Source organism: Somniosus microcephalus, chromosome 19 (assembly GCF_052327205.1).
Source record: "Somniosus microcephalus isolate GS21.2 chromosome 19, FLI_Smic_1.0, whole genome shotgun sequence".
In the NCBI taxonomy this organism is placed as follows: Eukaryota; Metazoa; Chordata; class Chondrichthyes; order Squaliformes; family Somniosidae; genus Somniosus; species Somniosus microcephalus.
Genome location: NC_141005.1, coordinates 50,847,546 through 50,870,234, shown reverse-complemented (window position 1 = coordinate 50,870,234; position 22,689 = coordinate 50,847,546). Strand labels below are relative to the sequence as shown.

Sequence of the window (22,689 nt, the reverse complement as noted above, 5' to 3'; positions counted from 1 at the left end):
ACTAGCTCGTGGCACTGGTAGCAATCCTGAGATTACTACCTTTTGAGGTCCTATTTTTTAATTTACCTCCTAACTCCCTATATTCAGCTTTTAGGACCTCTTCCTGCTTTTTACCTATATCGTTGGTACCTATATGCACCACAACAACTGGCTGTTCACCCTCCCCTTCCAAGATGTTCTGCAGCCGCTCTGAGACATCCTTGACCCTTGCACCTGGGTGGCAACACACCATCCTGGAGTCTCGTTTGCAGCCGCAGAAACGCCTATCTATTCCCCTTGCAATAGAATCCCCTATTACTATAGCTCTCCCACTCTTATTCCTCCTGTCCTGTGCAGCAGAGCCACCCCTGGTGCTAGGAAGTTGGCTGCTGCTGCCTTCCTCTGATGAGCCATCCCCCCCCCAACAGTATTCAAAGTGGAGTATCTGTTTGCGAGGTGATGTCCACAGGGGACCCCTGCACTACCTGCCTGTGCCTAGTACTCTGTCTGTTGGTCACTCATTCCCTTTCTGCCTGTCCAACCTTTGCCTGCGGTGTGACCAACTGATCAAACGTGATATCCATGACGTCCTCAGCCTCACGAACGGTCCAGTATGTATCCAATCGCAGCTCCAGCGCCTCAATGCGGTCTGCCAGTAGCCGCAGCTGGATACACTTCCTGCATACATGGTTGTCAGGGACACAGGAAGTGTCCGAGTCCCCACATAGCGCAGGAGGAGCATACCACGGCACCAGGCTGTCCTGCCATGACTTACCCTTTAATTAATTGCAATTAAATTTAATCAAATCAATCCCACCAATTACACTACAGTTAAATGGTATATTTAAGGGCCCTGGTTTATAAACCGTCCCCGCTACACCACAGAGATTTTAGAAACTATAAACCAGAGTTAAAGTTTATAAAGAGAGAAATACTCACCAACCAATCGCTTACCTGCTTTCTAGTGACGTCACTCTTCGATTACTTGTTACTTCTCTCCCTCTCTGAGATTGGAGATTAGTACGCTATGAGGTCTACCTGGTCTCTGGCGCCTTTTTATATCACCGCTCCGCCACCGAGATTCCTCCCGCCGCCGCGTTGTCTTGGCTTAAATCCCCCATTGTGATACTGAAGCTGGAGGCATAAGAGTACAAAAACCAGGAAGTTATGCTATAGTGGCCCATTGTTTCTCACGTGGAGATGAATTAATATACCACAGACCAGGAAAATTGAAACAAACTTTCCCAATCTGTGTGGGTCACAACATTTATTCCTTGAATGATGGTTATTTTAAGAAGGGAAAGCCCCACTGCTGGACTTGACTACATAATCTAGGTTCATGTTTAGGGGAAAACTGCATTCTGAGGTACTGTCCTTCGGGTAAGATGTTAAACTGAAGCAATGTTTGCCTGTTATTCTGGTTGAGATGGACATTTAGAAATCCCACAGCTCTAGTTGGAGGAGACCAGGGAGCTCTTCAGGTGTCCTGGCCAACTTTCTTTCCTACTTCAATTAATACAACCAAAAACAGAATACAGGTACCTGTTAATTTCTCATCTCTGTCTGGACTCTTGTGTGCCAAAATGGCTGCTACATTGGCTTGTGTAACAGCAACTAATTTTCAAATTAATTAATCGTCTATGAAGAGCTTTGGAACATTTCTGAGACAGATCAGATAGTGTATGAATAAAAGTATTTTTTTAATTTGTGGTAAACTATGGGGTTCTACAGTAATGTCATAAAACAGAAGAAGCTGTTTCGGACTGGAGAGGTGTGTACAGTGGTGTCCTTCAAGGTTCAGTACTAGGACCACTGCTGTTTCTGATATATATTAATGACTTGGACTTGGGGGCACAGGGCACAATTTTGAAATTTGCAGATAACATGAAACTTGGAAGTGTAGTAAACAGTGAGGAAGATAGTAATAGACTTCACGAAGACATAGACAGGCTGGTGGAATGGGCGAACACACGGCAGAGGAAATTCAGTGCAGAAAAGTGCGAGGTAATACATTTTGGTAGAAAGAATGAAGAGACAATACAAGCTAAATGGTACAATTTTAAAAGGGGTGTAAGAACAGAGAGACCTGGGGGTGTTTGTGCACAAATCTTTGAAGGTGGCAGGACAAGTTAATAAAGCGTATGGGATCCTGGGCTTTTAAAATAGAGGCATAGAGTACAAAAACCTGGAAGTTAACCAGCTAAACCTATACAAAATACTAGTTTGGCCCCAGCTGGAATATTGGGCCGGATTTTACAATCGGAGGCTTCCTACGTGTGGATGCCTACGATCGGAAAAAATCTAAGAACTTACCTGCTAGCTCCGTAGGTCCCGAGACTTGCGATTCTGGGCCTCTGCTCTACAAAATGCGCAGAGGCACAGGTATCCCAGGGGCGCATGCGGTTCGCTTTTACCAGGCGTAAGATTTTAAGGCTTTCAGCAGACGGAGGTTGTGCAGAAAGCGGAACTCCCTGCCCACGGAGGCCCATCTCCTGGGTAGGCGGGTGATCTGTCGAGAGAATTCTTGAAGTGCTGGGTTTTGGCGCATGCGCTTCGCATGCCTAAACCTGGCACTTACGAGGCCCCTCTCTTGGGCAGTCCCTTGGGACCGAGGATGACTTGCTTCCACATTAAAAATGAGTTTGCAGGTGACTGATGAGCCCAATGCGGGACCTACAGTCTCTGTCACAGGTGGGGCAGGTGGGTGGGGTGCTTGGGTTGACGTGCGCTGCCTGCGCTTGGCTTCCGCTTGCTTCCGGCGAAGAGACTCGAGGTGTTCGGCGCCTTCCCGGATGCTTCTCCTCCACTTTGTGCGGTCTTAGGCCAGGGATTCCCAGGTGTCGGTGGGGATGTTGCACTTCTTCAAGGAGGCTTTGAGGGTGTCCTTGAAGCGTTTCCTCTGCTCACCTGGGGCTCTCTTGCCGTGCCGGAGCTCTGAGTAGAGCGCTTGTTTTGGGAGTCTCGTATCGGGTATGCGGACAATGTGACCCGTCCATCGGAGCTGATCGAGCGTGGTCAAAGCTTCGATGCTGGGGATGTTGGCCTGAGTGAGAACACTGATGTTGGTGCACCTATCCTGCCAATGGATTTGCAGGATCTTGCGGAGGCAGCGTTGGTGGTACCTCTCCAGTGCTTTGAGGTGCCTGCTGTACATGGTCTCTGAGGCATACAGCAGGGTGGGTATCACTGCTGCTCTGTAGACCATGAGCTTAGTGCCGGGTTTGAGGTTCTGGTCTTCAAACCCCCTCTCCCTCGGGCGACCGAAGGCTGCACTGGCACACTGAAGGCGGTGTTGGACTTCGTCATCGACATCTGCCCTTGTTGACAGTAGGCTCCCGAGGTATGGAAAGTGGTCCACTTTGTCCAAGGCCTTGTCGTGGTGGATTTTGATAATCAGGGGGCAGTACTGTGTGGTGGGGGCACGTTGGTAGAGGACCGCTGTCTTACGGATGTTTACTGTAAGGCCCATGCTCTCGTGCGCTTCAGTGAAGGTGTTGACGATGGTTTGGAGTTCGACCTACGAGTGAGCGCAGATGCAAGCGTTGTCTGCGAGGCCCCTACGGGTGCGTACACACCCGTGAGGGTTGGAAAATCCGGCCCATTATGTCTAATTCTGGGCACCACACTTTAGGAAGGATGTGAAGGCTTTGGAGAGGGTACAGAAGAGATTTACTAGACTGGTTCCAGGGATCAGGGATTATAATTGTGAATAGACTGGTGAAGCTGGGCTAGTTCTCCTTGGAGTACAGAAGGCTAAGAGGAGATTTGATAGAGGTGTTTAAAATCCTGAAGGATTTAGATAGAGTAAATAAAGAGAAACTGTTTCCAATGGCTGAAGGGTTGATAAAGAGAGGCCACAGATTTAAAGTGATTGGCAAAAGAACCAGAGGTGACATGAGGAAAACCTTTTTTACACAACGAGTGGTTAGGATTTGGAATGCACTGCCTGATGGGGTGTGGATACAGATTCATTAGTAGCCTTCAAAAGGGAATTGGATAAATACTTGGAAGGAGAAAATATTGCAGGGATATGGGGAAAGAGCGGGGTAATGGGGCTAACTGCTCTTCGAAAGAGCCGACGCAGACTCAATGGGCCGAATGGCCCCCTGCGCTGTACTATTGTATGTCTAGGTGTTTCGCAATTATCTACAGAACCCCTTCTTTGTATTGCAGTCTTTAACTCGGTGCCAGCTGTTGCATTCAATGTGCAGTGAATTGTTTTTGTTCATGGTGAAAGTGACATGATTTGACGAAAACTATTCCAGCTGAATTGAAGTGCTTGTTTCTGGTGTGTGGCATTATTTAGCAGTTATAGTTTGCTCTAAGCATTTTTATTCTACATCTGTTCAATGAACCAATCCACTTTAGGTCGAAGAGTGGATATTGTGCCAATTTTTCACAGTTGAATGATCTACACTGGACTTTTAATGCTGATTAGCTGGATTAAATTTTTTATGAATAACAAGATATTTACTTTCTCTTGCTTTTCAGTGGTAGAAGATGGTCTCTGGGAAAATGGACTCACATACGAATGCAGAACACTGCTCTTTAAAGCCATTCACAATTTGCTCGAAAGGTAAGGCTAAATCAATATTTTATTTGAGAATCGTTGCTATTTAGCAGAAGCTATGCAAACACATAAGCAGCACAATATTTGTATTGTATTATTATCGAGCAGTATGCTTGCTTTTAATGTCCAGAAATACCTAGACCTGGATATTAATGAGAACACACTACAAAGGGATACTCTTAGTCCATTTAGCTGTTTTGCAACAGCATTCTGTCATGTTTTTTGCAGTTACGAGAAGCATTTATTAAAACAGTTGAACATTTGGATAATACACTTGTAAACTTGTGTGTGTATATATAATAAAATGTAGGCTTAGAGACACTGCCTGCAGAAATCTTCAAACATTAACAATATTGCCTGAGCTTTTCTGGCACTTCAGTAAACAAACTTCTGAATAATCAGTTAGCACCAGTTGGGGTGCGCTGCAGATGGTTTGAAATTACCTCTGCACATCTGAAAGACATAAAGGTTAGCAGTTCTTACAATATTGTATCAGCTAGGTCAGTACATCTCCGTCTCAGTCTTAGTCTATCAGAATCTTCATACTTGCAGCCAGTGCTGGGCCTTGGACCAATAAATTGCATAGTGTTGGATGAAAAGGGCATGTGCTGGTGTTAGCTGTAGGAATAAATGTCTGTTAATATAGTATAGTGTGCAGGAAAATACCCAGGTTGGTGTTATAGATAACATTTGAAAACAGGTGAGGATAAAAAAATGAACTTGTGTGCAGTTTGGGTGAGGATAGGATTGGATTTGGAACAATTCTTCGTAGTTAATTCACTCTGTTCTCCTCATCAGCATTTACATTTCGGAAGGAAAACCGTGCTATCATTGCAGAAAACAAGTTTTCTTTTAGTATAGAGCAGAAATGAAGTCAACAAATATAGAAATCAGGGGATCCCCTTGCCGACTCATGGGATCCATGGACCCTAAATTGAAAACCTGTGCTGTACAATTGGACTCCATGTCGATCCCAGCTGAAGTTTCATCCTTCCTCTTTAGCTGAACAATTGGATATGATCAAGCTTGTCGCTTGCTTCTAAAAGTTGAGAATAAAAAATGTGGATTAAAACCAATAATAGAGCACCCATTCTAAGCAGTGTAAATCTTGCAAGTCACGTTACTTTCCAATACTTTTTACTCATGCTCTACTATTTTGTGCTTATCAAAGAAAAGTTATGCAGAAGGGCAGAAGAAATCTGCAGATAGAAAAAAGCAATGGCCCAGAAATTCGGGTCTCCACGGGTGAGTACGCACGGGGTACTCGCCCGTAGGCCCAATGGAAGTGCCGGTTTCCTGCATGCACGGGAAACCGGCACTTCCGTTCCCCTGAACGAAGGGGTTCAGAGGTCGAACGCGTGCGCGGGAGAGGCTGTGTGTGCGCATCGAACTTACGTTTTTTTTTACAGCTTTCTCCAGGAGGGTAAGTCTGCAGAATTTACACATATAAAAAGCAGGCGTAAGGCCTGCTTTTTACAAGGTAAGTGATGAATTAATTAAAATTAAAACATTTTTTCCACAGGTTTATTATTTTTAAATACTTTAAAGCAAGGTAAGTTTATTTTTTAGCCCCGTTAATTTTAATTTTTGGGAAAAAATTATTTTCTATTTAATTATTTCATGTAATTTATAGTTTATTTAAAAAATGTGATTTAAAAAAAAAAAAAAATTATTTGAAGATTTAGTGCTATTTTGGGGCCGTAGTATTTATAAGTTTTGACAGCTCTTCCTGTCAATCTTATGAAAGGAGCATTCCCTGCTACAATTGGCTCCCCATGGCCCACGTGATCCCAGGGGACGCATCGAACTAACTGCGCCCCTGGGATACGCAAGCACTGCGCGCCGGCAGCTGGACCAGGCCCCGGATCGGAATTCCATGCGGGCCCACAGCTCAACGGCCAGCGCGCTAGGTAAGTGCAGGTCGGGGGCTTACACCCGCGGGAAGCCCCCAACCCGAATTTCTGGGCCATTATGTTCATACATTCTAATTGTTATTTGAAAACTGTCCTTCTCTAAGCAAACAAAGAGCAATGACCTTTGGAGCTAAATGCTTACTGCTGCATTCCCACTTCACTGAAGCAACCTATCTGTATGACGCAATGGTGAACTAGCTAGTGAAAGCTTACCATATTTATCCCCCAATTCAGGAAAAAGACTTGCATTTATATAGCACCTTCACTACCTCAGGATGTCCCAGAGCATTTTACAGCCAATGAAGTACTTTTGAAGTGTAGTCACTCTTGTAATGTAGGCAGCCAATTTACAAACCGCAAACTCCCACAAACAGAAGTGTGATAATCTGTTTGAAACATAGAAACATAGAAGATAGGAGCAGGAGTAGGCCATTTGGCCCCTCGAGCCTGCTCTGCCATTTAATGAGATCATGGCTGATCATCCAAATCCAGTACCCTGTCCCTGCTTTCTCCCCATATCCCTTTAGCCTTAATATATCTAACTCCTTCTTGAATATATTTAATGAATTGGCCTCAACTGCCTTCTGTGGTAGAGAATTCCACAGGTTCACCACTCTCTGGGTGAAGAAATTCCTCCTCATCTCTGTCCTAAATGGCTTACCCCTTATGTTTAGACTGTGACCCCTGGTTCTGGACTCCCCCGCCATCGGGAACATCCTTCCTGCATCTAATCTGTCTAGTCCTGTTAGAATTTTATAACTTTCAATGAGATTCCCTCTCATTCTTCTAAACTCCAGCGAGTATAAGCCCAGTCGACCCAATCTCTCCTCACACGTCATTCCTGCCATCCCAGGTATCAGTCTGGTGAATCTTCGCTGCACTCCCTCCATGGCAAGAGCATCCTCCCTCGGATAAGACGACCAAAACTGCACACAATACTCCAAGGTGTGGTCTCGTCAAGGCCCTGTACAACTGCAGCAAGACATCCTTGTTCCTGTACTCGAATCCTCTCGCTACGAAGGCCAACATACCATTTGCCTTCTTAACCGCCTGCTACACCTGCATGCTTACCTTCAGCGACTGGTGCACAAGGACACCCAGGTCTCGTTGCACTTCCCCTTCTCCCAATCTATTGCCGTTCAGGTAATACTCTGCCTTCCTGTTTTTGCCACCAAAGTGGATAACCTCACATTTATCCACATTATACTGCATCTGCCCAATCGCCCAACCTGTCCAAATCATCCTGGAGTTTCTCGGCATCCTCCTCACAGCACACACGCCCACCCAGCTTTGTGTCGTCTGCAAACTTGGAGATATTACATCTAGTTCCCTTGTTTAGATCATTAATATATATTGTGAATAGTTTTAGTGATGCTGATTGAGGGATTAATATTGACCAAGAATATTGGTAACTCCCCTGTTCTTCGGAATAGTGCCATTAGATCTTTTACGTCCACCTAAGAGAGCAGACGGGGCCTCGGTTTAACGTCTCGTCCGAAAGACAGCAGCTCCCTCAGCACTGCACTGGAGTATCAGCCTAGATTTTTGTGCTCGAGTCTTAGGAGTGGGACGTGAGCTACCAACTGAGCCATGGCTGACACCTTGTTTCAGCCAGGAGGCATCTTGTAACAGAACTGTCAATTAGGAGAGATTTCCAAGTTATAAAGTCAGCCTCTAAGATATAACATAAAATGGATGCAGTTGAGAGTGACCATTCAGCCCATCTTCAGTCTCTCTCATCCTCTAATTAACATCACCTCCACTATACAGGAAACTTTGGTTTATCCGGAGGTTAACTGTCCGGAATGCTCGAGCCACCGGCAAAATTCAGGAGTCGGTTCAGTAAGTTTTTTTTTCTGTTCGTTGCTTTTTTTTTTCACCAGTTAGGCTCTGCAAGGCCTAGCTAAAGCTGTTGCTTAGCTACAGAGACGCTTGCAAGCTACGGCCGACTGTTTAGAAGCTGTTGCAAGCAACAGGGTTTGTTGCTGGATACGGAGCTCAAAAGCTTCCGTATGTTTTAACATTAGCGCTGGTTTGTCCGGCAGTTTTGATGGGACGGCAACAGCTCAGTCCCGTCGGTGCCGGATATATCACAGTTTCCTGTATCAGGAAGACCATTCCAGGTGGTACTCTTTGTGAAGAAGTTCTTCCTGATGGGTGCCTGAACTTTCCTTTCACCAGATTAACCCATGTCTCCTGGCATACCTTGAAGTAGTACTCCAGATAAACTTTACATATAGTGTCTAATATCTTGTATCTTTTCATAAGGTCACCTTCCAGTTCCAGAATTCCATGGAACTTGTTGCTTTTGGCCTGAAAGGTGTGCTTCTCTTGCATTAATACTTTCTGCACATTCTCATGCAGTGTGTGGCATTGGGCCATGGGTACGGCCCGGCTGCCATCACCCTTTGTACAAACTGGCTCTCGCAGACAGCTCTATCCAGTGATGGTTGAAAGCTTGGTATGGGCTTTAAAGGCAGCTGTTCTTGCCAGTGAGAGGCTCACTCCGCTCCTAACCCTGACCTCCTTCAGGTTGTGTCATGCTGTCCGTGTCCATCGCAGCTGATTTTGCACAGGATGACTTTTTTTCTGGCTCTTGCCTTCTACCCATAAAACCTCATCCCAAATGGCACAGATGTTAAAATTCTTCCTTCCTTCAAGTCCATGCAGCGTTCTGTCCCCATACTTGGGTGAATGTTATACCTGTGGCATTAGGCGGCACCACCTTTTTTTAAATTAAAAAAAAAAAAAAAAAAAAAAAATTTCCGTAAAATAATTAGTGGGCTGTGGCTGTCACTGGCCAGGAAAGCCTCTATTGCCCATCCCTATTTGTCTTGAGAAGGCAGAAGTGAGCTGCCGCCTTGAACCAACGCAGTCTGTGTAGTGAAGGTGCCAGCAGTTTGGTACAATTGAGTGGTGTGCTAGGCCACTTCAGAGGGCAGCTAAGAGTCGGCCACATTGGTGTGGGTTTGGAGTCACACATGCCAGACCAGGTAAGGGCAGCAGGTTTCCTTCTCTAAGGACATTAGTGTTTTTACGACAATCCGATAACTTCATGGTCTCTTGCAAATACCAGCTTTTTATTCACAATTTTAAAATGTTTTTTTTCTGTTGGCTACTTGATCAGTGATGAGGAAGGTGCTGGGTTTATGATCATCTTGCTGACTGTTTCCTTGGCCCTCTTTTCGATCCGCAATAACAACAACTTGCATTTATGTAACAAATTTTAATGAAGACAACATCCCAAAGAGTTTGAGACATAAGTAAAATATGGATGCTGTGCCAAGGAAAGTAAATTAGGAGGTGTGACATAAAGCTTGCTCAGAGGTGTATTTTAAGGAGAGCCTGAAAAGCAAGAGAGGGAAGTTGAAGGGTTTAGGGAGGCAGTTCTAATACACTGGAGCTAGGCAGCTGAAGACACTGCTGCCAATGGTGGGGTGAAAGAAGCGGGGATGCACAAAAGGTTAGAGTCAGAGTTTGGAAGGGGTTGTAGGACTAGAGAAGTTAGGGAGACATGAGGCCGTGAAGGGAATTAAATTTGAGGCTGGGACCAGTTGAGATCAGCAAGGGTCAGCATGAGGTTGTGCTGCACAGCAGCACAGTTTTTAGTTGAGCTGAAGTTTATGAAAGGTGAAGGATGTAATAGTTGAGTCTGGAGATAATTAAGGCATGGATAAAGATTTTAGAAGACAATGGCTCAGGTGGGTTTGGAGGTGGGTAGTTGATTGCTTTGTGTCCAGCACCGGGCTCACAGGGTGTAGGCTGGCCACTTGTTTGTTTACCAGTCCATTGAGGCACTTAACCTTTCCACCCAGATGTATGCTTCACTGCACTTAGGAGGCCACAAAATGATGGCCCCAGAATTTGCTGTAACCGGTCAACAAAGGGCGCCCGCTGTTGGTTAGACTTGCCCATTTAATCTCCATATTTTGCGCTGCAAATTTCTGGAAGTGTGGGATGGAAACAGCACAGCGCCCTCTACAAGGCATCTGGGATCTGAGTCAACAGGGCAAGGAACTGTCTCTTTCCGTAACCAATCAGATTGAAGGGTTGTGAAATTAACAGCACGAAAACTTGAGAAGGGAGTGTAAGTTAGAATTGTGAATTCAATGTCCAATCAGGTACAGAAAGCAAGAGAGGGAACGAAAGATTAAATAGAATTTACAGTCCAGAAACAGGCCATTCGGCCCAACAGGTCTATGCCGGTGTTTATGCTGCACACGACCCTTCACCCACCCTACTTCATCGCGCCCTATCGGCATAACCTTCTATTCCTTTCTCCCACATGCGTTTATCTAGCTTCTCAAATGCATCTGTGCTATCTGCCTCAACCACTCCATGTGGTAACACAGAATCACAGAAACCCCAACAGTGCAGATAGAGGCCATTTCGGCCCATCGAGCCTGCACCGACACATATCCCACCCGATCCCTGTAACCCCTACACCAACACACATCCCACCCTATCCCTGTAACCCCATGTATTTAATCCCCCTAACACGAAGGGTCAATTTATCATAGCCAATCAACCTAACCCACACATCTTTGGACTGTGGGAGGAAACCGGAGCACCCGGAGAAAACCCACGCAAACACGGGGAGAATGTGCAAACTCCACACACAGTCGCCCGAGGCTCTGGGTAAACAAGTTTCCTTCTTGGTTTTATTAGTGACTATTTTATATTTATGACCTCTAGTTTTGGTGTCCCCCCACAAGTGGAAACATCTCTACTTCCACCCTATCAAATCCTTCAATAATTTTAAAGACCTCTATCAGGTCACCTGTCAGCCTACCCTTTTCAAGAGAAAAGAGCCCCAGTTTATCCAGTCTTTCCTGATAAGTATAACCCCTCAGTTCTGGTATCATCCTTGTAAATTGTTGTCATAAAAACTAACTTGTCCTTGAGGGAAGGGATCCCTCTGTCCCTACCTGGTCTGGCTGACATGTGACTCCAGTCCCACATGGTGCGGTTGACTGGCCTTTGAAGTGGGCTCAGCAAGACACTTGATGGTAAAATGATCGCTGCCAAAGGAGGGGGTTGGGCAATAAATGCTATTAAACCGGAACCTGGCCTGGCTGTGACTGCTGTTTGATGGGATTTCTCTTTTGGATTGAGCGAGAGAAAACATTTCTTAAAAAAAAAAAAGTTTGTTTCAATTTAAATTTTTTTTCCAACTGTGTAACTCGATGTAACAATTAAAACTTGAAGGAATGAATTTCCACACCTGTAATTGTTAAATTTCAGTGCCAGAGGGGCTGACTGGCAGTAATTAATACTTACCAGGTTGTTAAAAAGGTTCTTAAACTTGAAATGACATGATTTAACTTTCTGTGGTGAGTTTACTTTATATCTACTCTGCAAGGACAGGAACTTCACGCTGCTCAACACATTTAAATGGGGAGCCAGACAGCGAGTTGCCGTTTTCACGAAGCTAATGGCGTAACTCCGACAGCAACTTTCCAATTTCCGCGTTTAATCGTGCATCCGCCCTCGTCTGAAGTTGCTGTGGCATTTGCGCATAAATAATGGCCGTCCTGTTATTTTGTCAGCAGATTTTTGGCCACTAAGTTTGCTGGGCCTTCTGACTCGAGGTTTTGCATTCCCTGTAAAGCAACAATACCATAGTCATCTGGGTCAACTTCCAGAAAACAATCTCTTAACATTAATCGACAGTTTGTTGTAAACTGTTTAATTCTCCCCTCTAGCTGCAGCTTCCAAATACCTTCGAATTACATAGAAACATAGAAGATAGGAGCAGGAGTAGGCCATTTGGCCCTTCGAGCCTGCTCCGCCATTCAATGAGATCATGGCTGATCGTCCAAACTCATTACCCTGTCCCTGCCTTCTCCCCATATCCCTTGATCCCTTTAGCCTTAAGAAATATATCCAACTCCTTCTTGAATATATTTAATGAACTGGCCTCCACTGCCCTCTGTGGCAGAGAATTCCACAGGTTCACCACTCTCTGGGTGAAGAAATTCCTCCTCATTTCAGTCCTAAATGGCTGACCCCTGGTTCTGGACTCCCTGGCCATCGGAAACATCCTTCCTGCATCTAGTCTGTCCAGGCCTGACACAATTTTATAGGTTTCGATGAGATCCCCCCTCAACCTTCTAAACTCCAGTGAGTATAAGCCCAATCGACACACTCTCTCCTCGTACGTCATTCCTGCCATCCCAGGTATCAGCCTGGTGAATCTTCGCTGCACTCCTTCCATGGCAAGAACGTCCTTCCTCAGATAAGGCGACCAAAACTGCACACAATACTCAAGGTGCGGTCTCACCAAGGCCCTGTACAACTGCAGCAGGACATCCTTGCTCCTGTACTCGAACCCTCTTGCTACGAAGGCCAACATACCATTTGCCTTCTTAACCGCCTGCTGCACCTGCATGCTTACCTTCAGCGACTGGTGCACAAGAACACCCAGGTCTCTCTGCACTTCCCCATCTATTACCATTCAAATAATCTGCCTTCCTGTTTTTGCCACCAAAGTGGATAACTTCACATTTATCCACATTATAGTGCATTTGCCATGTTTCTGCCCAATCACCCAACCTGTCCAAATCGTGCTGGAGTTTCACGACATCCTCCTCACAGCATACCCTCCCACCCAGCTTTGTGTCGTCTGCAAATTTGGAGATATTGCATCCAATTCCCTCATCGAGATCATTAATGTATATTGTGAACAGCTGGGGTCCTAGGACCGATCCTTGCGGTACCCCACTAGTCACTGCCTGCCACTCGGAAAACGACCCGTTTATTCCAACTCTGCTTTCTATCCGCCAACCAGTTCTCTATCCAAGTCAATACCTTGCCCCCAATCCCATGTGCCTTAATTTTGCATGCTAATCTCTTATGCGGGACCTTATCGAAAGCCTTCTGAAAGTCCAAATACACCACATCCACTGGTTCTCCCATATCTATTTTACCAGTTACATCCTCAAAAAATTCCAGGAGATTAGTCAAGCACAATTTACCTTTTGCAAATCCATGTTGACTTTGTCCGATCCTGTCGCTGCTTTCCAAGTGCTCTGCTATTACATCTTTTATAATGGACTCTAGCATTTTCCCCACTACTGATGTCAGGCTTTCCCTGCTTTTTCTCTACCACCTTTTTTGAATAGTGGGGTAACATTAGCTACCCTCCAATCCATGGGTACTGTTCCAGAGTCTATCGAGTTCTGGAAGATGACCAGCAATGCATCTACTGTTTCTAGGGCCACTTCCTTAAGAACATAAGAACATAAGAAATAGGAGCAGGAGTAGGCCAATTGGCCCCTCGAGCCTGCTCCGCCATTCAATAAGATCATGGCTGATCTGATCCTAACCGCCAATCCACTATGACAGGACTATCTCCTGAATCTAACAGCATTAGACACACGAAAACAGGAGCAGGATCAGGCTACACGGCCCCTGGGCCCGCTCCGCTACCCACAGGGCCATGACCTATCCGAACCTAGACTCATGTCCAAATTCCTGCCCGCTCCCCGTAACCCTTAATTCCCTTTTCCACTAGGAAACTGTCTATTTCTGTTTTAAATTTATGTAATGATGTAGCTTCGACAGCTTTTTGGGGCAGCATATTCCATGGACCTACCACCCTCTGAGTGAAGTAGTTCCTCCTCATCTCAGTTTTGAAAGAGCAGCCCCTTATTCTAAGACTATGCCCCCTAGTTCTAGTTTCACCCATCATCTGGAACATCCTCCCTGCATCCACCCGATCCAACCCCTTCATAATCTTATATGTTTCAATAAGATCGCCTCTCATTCTTCTGAACTCCAATGAGTAGAGTCCCAATCTACTCAACCTCTCCTCATATGTCCATCCCCTCATCCCCGGGATTAATCGAGTGAACCTTCTTTGTACTGACTCGAGAGCAAGTATGTCCTTTCTTAAGTATGGACACCAAAACTGTATGCAGTATTCCAGGTGCGGTCTCACCAATACCTTGTACAACTGAAGCAATACCTCCCTATTTTTATATTCTATCCCCCTAGCAATGAAAGCCAACATTCCATTGGCCTTCTTAATCACTTGCTGCACCTGCATACTAACCTTTTGAGTTTCGTGCACCAGGACCCCCAGATCCCTTTGTACTTCAGTACTTTCAAGTTTCTTGCCATTAAGATAATAACTTGCTCTACGATTTTTCCTGCCAAAGTGCATAACCTCACACTTTCCAGTATTGTATTCCATCTGCCAAATCTCTGCCCACTTACTTAGCCTGTCTATGTCCCCTTGCAGGTTTTTTATGTCCTCCTCACTCACTACTTTCCCTCCCATCTTAGTATCATCTGCAAACTTTGACGTGTTACACTCGGTCCCCTCCTCCAAATCGTTAATATAGATTGTAAAGAGTTGGGGACCCAGCACTGATCCCTGCGGAACACCACTGGTTACTGATTGCCAGTCTGAATATGAACCATTTATCCCAACTCTCTGCCTTCTGTTAGATAGCCAATCCTCTATCCATGCCAGAATATTACCCCCAATCCCGTGATTTTTTATCTTAAGCAATAATCTTTTGTGTGGCACCTTGTCAAATGCCTTTTGGAAGTCTAAATACACTACGTCCACTGGTTCACCTTTATCCACCCTATATGTTCCTTCCTCAAAGAACTCCAGCAAATTTGTCAAACATGACTTCCCCTTCATAAAACCATGCTGACTTTGTCCTATTAAATGATGATTATCCAAATGTCCTGTTACTGTCTCCTTAATAATGGACTCCAAAATTTTACCTACCACAGATGTTAGGCTAACCGGTCTATAGTTTCCAGCCTTCTGTCTACTGCCCTTTTTAAATAAGGGTGTTACATTAGCAGTTTTCCAGTCTGCCGGGACCTTTGCTGAGTCCAGGGAGTTTTGGAAGATTATTACCAATGCATCCACAATCCCTACCGCCACTTCCCTCAAAACCCTGGGATGTAAGCCATCAGGTCCAGGTGATTTATCCGCCTCGAGTCCCATTATTTTACCAAGTACTACTTCCTTAGTGATTTTAATCGTATTTAGCTCCTCCCCCCCCAATAGCCCCCTGCTTGTCAAGTGTTGGGATATTCTTGGTGTCCTCTACTGTAAAGACTGATGTAAAATATTCATTCAGTGTTTTTGCCATCTCCATATTTCCCACCATTAATTTCCCGGTCTCATCCTCTAAGGGACCAACATTTACTTTAGCCACCCTTTTTCTTTTTATATAACTATAAAAACTCTTACTATCTGTCTTTATATTTTTTGCTAATTTACTTTCATAATGTATCTTCCCTTTCTTAATCAATCTTTTTGTTATTTTTTGCTGTCTTTTAAAGTTTTCCCAATCCTCTATCCTCCCACTAGATTTGGCTACCTTATATGCCCTTGTTTTTAGTCGAATACTATCCTTAATTTCTTTACTTAGCCACGGATGGCTGTCTTTTCTTTTACACCCTTTTTTTCTCAGTGGAATATACTTTTTTTGGAATTTGTAAAATAACTCCTTAAATGTACACCACTGATCATGTATAGTCTTATCCTTTAACCTATTTTCCCAATCCACTTTACTCAATTCCACTCTCATACCTTCATAGTCTCCTTTATTCAAGCTTAGCACGCTTGTTTGAGATACAGCCTCCTCACCCTCTAACTGAATATGGAATTCAACCATGTTATGGTCACTCATTCCAAGGGGATCCTTTACTAGGACATTTTTAATTAATCCTGTCTCGTTACACAGGACCAGATCTAAGGTTGCTTGCCCCCTGGTTGGTTCAGTTACATACTGCTCAAGAAACCCATCCCTAATACACTCAATGAACTCATCCTCAAGGCAGCCCTGCCCAATTTGATTCGTCCAATTTATATGATAGTTAAAATCCCCCATAATTATAGATGTTCCCTTATTACAAGCCTCAACTATTTCCTGATTGATACTCCGTCCAACCGAGTTGCGACTGTTCGGAGGCCTATATACTACACCCACTAGTGTTTTTTTCCCCTTATTATTCCTTATCTCCACCCAAACTGTTTCATTATCCTGATCCTTTGACCCAATATCATTTCTCTGTATTACAGTGATTCCTTCCTTTATTAGCATAGCCACCCCACCTCCCCTTCCTTCCTGCCTGTCCTTCCTGATTGTTAAATAACCTGGTATGTTTAATTCCCAGGCATTGTCACCCTGCAGCCATGTTTCTGTAATGGCCACAAGATCATACCCATATGTAGCTATTTGTGCCTTTAACTCGTCTATTTTGTTACGAATGCTACGTGCATTCAGATAGAGAACTTTCAAATATGTTTTGTGACACTTAGTTCCTGCTATTGCCCTTTTTATTACTTTACCTTTTACTCCACACCTTCTACCCCTTCCTGACACGCTCTGGTTTTTAATTTCCCCACTGCTACCTAAGTCTATGACCTTCTCTGTTGTCGTTTGTATTATTTGCTCTCTGGGAACCTCCCCCCCCACTAGTTAGTTTAAAGCCCTCTCTACAGCCCTAGTTATATGATCCGCCAGGACTCTAGTCCCAGCACTGGCCAAGTGAAGCCCGTCCCAACGGAACAGCTCCCTCCTGTCCCAGTACTGGTGCCAGTGTCCCAGGAAGCAAAACCCATTCCTCCCACACCAGTCTTTGAGCCACGCATTTAACTCTCTTATTTTATTTGTCCTAGCCAAATTCGCTCGTGGCTCAGGTAATAATCCAGAGATTATTACCCTTGTGGTTCTGCTTTTTAATTTGGCCCCTAGCTGCTCAAACTCCCTCAGCAGAACCTCCTTCCTTGTCCTATCTATGTCGTTGGTACCAACATGGACCACGACAACTGGATCCTCCCCCTCCCACTCCAAGTTTCTGTCCAGCCCAGCGGAGATGTCCTTAACCCTGGCACCGGGTAGGCAACACAGCCTACGGGACTCTCGCTCTTGGCTGCAGAGAACTCTATCTATCCCCCTAATAATACTATCCCCTACCACTACAACATTTCTATTTACTCCCCCCTCTTGAATGGCCCCCCTCTCCACGGTGCTGTGGCCAGGTTGCTCATCCTCCCTGCAGCCCCTGCTTCCGTCTCCACAGGGAGTAAGAAGCTCGAACCTGTTGGACAAGAGCAAGGGCTGCGGCTCCTCCAACACTACCTTCTGGATCCCCGTACCTGCCTCACTCGTGGTCACACCGTCCAGTCCCTGACCATGGGCTACATCTGAATTAATTAACTTCATAGGTGTGACCACCTCCTGAAACACAGAGTCCAGGTACTTCGCCCCCTCCCTGATGTGTCGCAGTATCTGAAGCTCAGACTCCAGCTCATCAACACGGAGCTGGAGATCCTGTAGCAGCAGACACTTGTCACAGATGTAATCACTGTTAGCCTCAATGGGGTCTACCGGCTCCCACATCTCGCAACAGTAACACATCATCTGCTCCATTCTATGTAATTAATTATAATTTTTTTTTATTTAATTAGATTAAATCAATCCCTCTAAATTACACCAGTTTAATAGGATGTAGATTATCAGGCCCTGGGGATTTATCGGCCTTCAGTCCCATCAATTTTCCTAACACCATTTCCCTACAAATACTGATTTCTTTCAGTTCCACCCTTTCATCAGACCTTATGTTCCCTGGCATCTCTGGGAGGTTATTTGTGTCCTCCTTTGTGAAGACAGAACCAGAATATGTATTTAGTTGGTCTGCCATTTCTTTGTTCCCCATTATAAATTCCCCTGATTCTGACTGCAAGGGACCTATGCTTGACTTCACTAATCTTTTTCTCTTCACATACCTATAAAAGCTTTTGCAGTCAGTTTTTATGTTCCCTGCAAGCTTGCACTCATATTCTATTTTCCCCTTCTTAATTAATCTCTTTGTCCTCCTTTGTTGAATCCTAAACTGCTCCCAATCCTCAGGATTATTGCTTTTTCTGGCCAATTTATGTGTCCTCTCCTTGGATCTTATGCTATCCCTAATTTCCCTTGTTCGCCACGGTTGAGTCACCTTTTTGGTTTTATTTTTATGCCAAACTGGGATGAACAAATTCTGTAGTTCATCCATTCGGTCTTTGAATGTTTGTCATTGCCTATCCACCGTCAGCCCTTTGAGTGAGTGACATTCCCCAATCAATCCTACCCAACTCGCTCCTCAGACCATCGTAGTTTCCTTTTATTTAAATTTAGGACCCTAGTCTCTGAGTCAACTACTTCATTCTGCATCTTAATGAAGAATTCGATCATATTATGATCGCTCCGACCCAAGGGGCCTCGTACAACAAGATTGCTAATTAATCCTTTCTCGTTACATAATACCCAGCCTAAGATGGCCTGATTGCTGGTTGGTTCCTCGACATATTGATCCAGGAAACCATCCCGTAAACACTCCAGGAATTTCTCCTCCACAGTATTGTTACTGATTTGGTTAGCCCAATCTATATGTAGATTAAAGCCACCCATGATGACTGCTGTGCCCTTATTGCACGCTTCTTTAATTTCCCTTTTAATGCCATCCCCAACCTCTGCCTTACTGTTTGGAGGTCTATATACCACTCCCACTAATGTTTTCTGCCCCTTAGTATTTCCAATTCTACCCACACAGATTCCACATAATCAGAGCTAATATCCTTCCTTACAATTGTGTTAATCCCTTCTTTAACCAGCAATGCTACCCCACCTCCCTTCCCTTTTTGCCTATCTTTCCTGAATATCGAATACCCCTGGATGTTGAGTTCCCAGCCTTGGCCATCCTTGAGCCACATTTCCGTAATCCCAACCAAATCATATTTGTTTACCTCTATTTGCGCAGCCACTTCATCCACCTTATTACGAATGCTCCTCGCACTAAGACACAAAGCCTTCAGGCTTGTTTTTTTAACGCTCTTAGACCTATTAGAATTATTATTTACTGTGGCCACATTTGATTTAAACCGTTGATTTCTCTGACTGCCACTTTTGTTTTTCTCCTTCCTATCTTTTGCTTTTATCCTTGTTTCCCTTTCCTCTGTCTCCCTGCTCAGGTTCCCAACCCCCTGCCATTTAGTTTAAACCCTCCCCCAGAGCACTAGCAAACACTCCCCCTCGGACATCGGTTCCAGCCCTGCCCAGGTGCAAACCGTCCGGTTTGAACTGGTCCCACCTCCCCCAGAACCAGTTTCAATGTCCCAGGAATTTGAATCCCTCCCCCTTGCACCATTCCTCTAGCCACGTATTCATCTGAAATATCCTTCTATTTCTACTCTGACTAGCACGTGGCACTGGTAGCAATCCTGAGATTACTACCTTTGAGCTCCTGTTTTTTTAATTTACCTCCTAACTCCCTATATTCCGCTTTTAGGACCTCATCCTGCTTTTTACCTATATCGTTGGTGCCTATATGCACCACGACAACTGGCTGTTCACCCTCCCCTTCCAAGATGTCCTGCAGCCGCTCTGAGACATCCTTGACCCTTGCACCAGGGAGGCAACACACCATCCTGGAGTCTTGTTTGCGGCTGCAGAAATGCCTATCTATTCCCCTTACAATAGAATCCCCTATTACTATAGCTCTACCCCTCTTTTTACTCCCATGCTGTGCAGCAGAGCCACCCCTGGTGCCAGGAAGTTGGCTGCTACTGATAAGCCATCTCCCCCCCCCCCCCCCCCCCCCCCCCCAAAAACAGTATTCAAAGTGGTGTATCTGTTTGAGAGGGGGGTGTCCACAGGGGACCCCTGCACTACCTGCCTGCGCCTAGTACTCTGCCTGTTGGTCACCCATTCCCTTTCTTCCTGTCCAACCTCAACTGCAATTCTGTTGCATGTTCTCTAAGTACCATCACCTTTTTAAATTTGTGCCATATGCTCTAGTGTAAGTCAAAAGCAGTGACAAGTCACTCGTTACAGTACTGTCGTGCACACTGCCCGTTGGGATCTGCATGTGAAATGCATTAAGTACTTTAATGCTGTGATGGTACCAGCTTCTCAGTCCAAATTTCTTTATTCCACTTACGGTGGTTTATGAACTATCTCCTTAAAAAATCTTGGTCAGACGTTGCCTTGTTTACAATTTAGCATAAATATTTGGCAGTTATGGACTGGATCAGCCAGACCCCCAACTCACTGGTCTCATTGGTAGTACAGTTCAACTTTTTATGCTAGTTGAAGTGCACATTGGTGCTGTCCCTCCATTTCCTCTGCTTTGTATGTACCTTGATGCTCTTACTCATCCAAGTGTTGGTGTTGCTGTTTTATTCTACCTTTGCATTCTCCTTTGTAGCTTCCAGTTTAAATATTTAAGCTTGTATCCTTCTTTATCTATTTCTTCCGCTGTCAGATGAATCAATTCCAGCTTGAGGTACATTATTCACAATCTATATTAATGACCTAGACGAGGGAACTAGATGTAATATCTCCAAGTTTGCAGATGACACAAAGTTGGGTCGGTGTGTGCGCTGTGAGGAGGATGCAGAGAAACTCCAGCATGATTTGGGCAGCTGCATTGCAGATGCAGTATAATGTGGATAAATGCAAGGTTATCCAGTTTTGTGGCAAAAACAGGAAGGCAGATTATTATCTGAACGGCAATAGATTGGGAGAAGGGGAAGTGCAACGAGACCTGGGTGTCCTTGTGCACCAGTCGCTGAAGCTAAGCATGCAGGTGCAGCAGGCGGTTAAGAAGGCAAATGGTATGTTGGCCTTCTTAGCGAGAGGATTTGAGTACAGGAGCAAGGATGTCTTGCTGCAGTTGTACAGGGCCTTGGTGAGACCGCACCTTGAGTATTGTGTGCAGTTTTGGTCGCCTTATCTGAGGAAGGATGTTCTTGCCATGGAGGGAGTGCAGCGAAGATTCACCAGGCTGATACCTGGGATGGCAGGAATGACTTATGGAGAGAGATTGGGTCGATTAGGCTTGTATTCGCTAGAGTTTAGAAGAATGAGGGGGATCTCATTGAAACTTATAAAATTCTAACGGGACTAGACAGACTAGATGTAGGAAGGATGTTCCTGATGGCAGAGGAGTCCAGAACCAGGGGTCACAGTCTAAGGATAAGGGGTAAGCCATTTAGGAAAGAGATGAGGAGAAATTTCTTCACCGAGAGTGGTGAACCTGTGGAATTCTCTACCACAGAAGGCAGTTGAGGCCAATTCATCTATATATATAAAAGAGCTCTTCTGTCTGTCTGTCCTGATGTCTGTCTGTCCGTCCGTTCTCTATACGTTTGAAAGTTACAGAGCGTACCGACGCGCGCGTCACCTCAAAAGAAAGAAAGGGAGGGATAGGACAGGGAGATGACATGACAGGGAGAGGGGGGACACACGGGCAGGGAGACCAAGCGCCCCAAAATTGCCCTCGCAACGCGGGGCTCCCCAGCTAGTTAAATATATTCAAGGAGGAGTTAGATATATTTCTTAAGGCTAAAAGGATCAAGGGATATGGGGAGAAAGCAGGGACAGGCTCCTGAATTTGGATGATCAGCCATGATCTCATTAAATGGCGGAGCAGGCTTGAGGGGCCGAATGGCCTACTTCTATGTTTCTATGTCTTGGAGTCCTGGAGCTCTTTTTTTAGCTGCTGTTTACTTCTAGTATTTTACTTTAGTTTTAAAATTGAAGCAGCCTGTTTGGGTCTGCAGGTGCTATTTATTCCACTTCAGCTGTCACTAATTGTTACAATGGTGTATAATCATCAACCAAAATGTGACTGGGTCATGGGAGTATAAAAAGGTATTTGTTCTTTTTCTGCCTGCTATATTGTGTGTCTTGAAATTTCCATGTCTTACTCGGCCACAAACGTCATTAACAAACATAACCAGATTTGCTTCTGCCAACTTATGAGTGGCTGAGCCAGTATTTTGTACTAGGGCCATGAATACTGACATTACTTTGCACGTGTGGTCAAACAGTCATTCATGTATGCTCATAAATGGTGGGATTAAATTGATTGGCTACACTATGTGGGCATATCAGGTGCTTACCCAAATCGTTTCAAGTTCAGGTTGACTTGAGATCCCAGGGCACTATTTGAAGAGCAGGGTGTTACACTGGCCAACATTTATCCTTCAACCAATACCACTTTGAGACCTTGCTGTGCATAAATTGGTTGCTGCATTTGTTTGCTTAACAAGTTACTACATTTCAATAAGTAAGTCATTGGTAGTGAAGCACTTTAGGGTGACCTGAGAACATGAAAGGCACTATGTAAATACAAGATTGTAATTTCTACACCTGAATCGTATTATCTTGTCATAATTCATTGAAGTAAGTATGTTTAAGCTGTGTA

The 22,689-nt window shown here is 44.8% G+C and overlaps 1 protein-coding gene across 4 annotated transcripts in view; it reads left to right on the top strand.

Annotated features, from left to right (window-relative positions):
* Nucleotides 1–22,689, top strand: part of LOC147104427 (mediator of RNA polymerase II transcription subunit 13-like) — a 356,394-nt gene that overhangs the window by 185,796 nt on the left and 147,909 nt on the right. For 2 of the 4 annotated variants that reach the window (XM_085961769.1, XM_085961768.1), the window contains exon 1: nucleotides 4,170–4,555. The exons of the other annotated variants lie outside the window; for them this stretch is intronic. In XM_085961769.1, coding sequence (XP_085817895.1) covers nucleotides 4,386–4,555 — 170 coding nt within the window. In that variant the 5' untranslated portion in view covers nucleotides 4,170–4,385. Of the gene's footprint in view, nucleotides 1–4,169; nucleotides 4,556–22,689 lie in introns of those variants that run through there. 4 annotated transcript variants of the gene reach the window in all.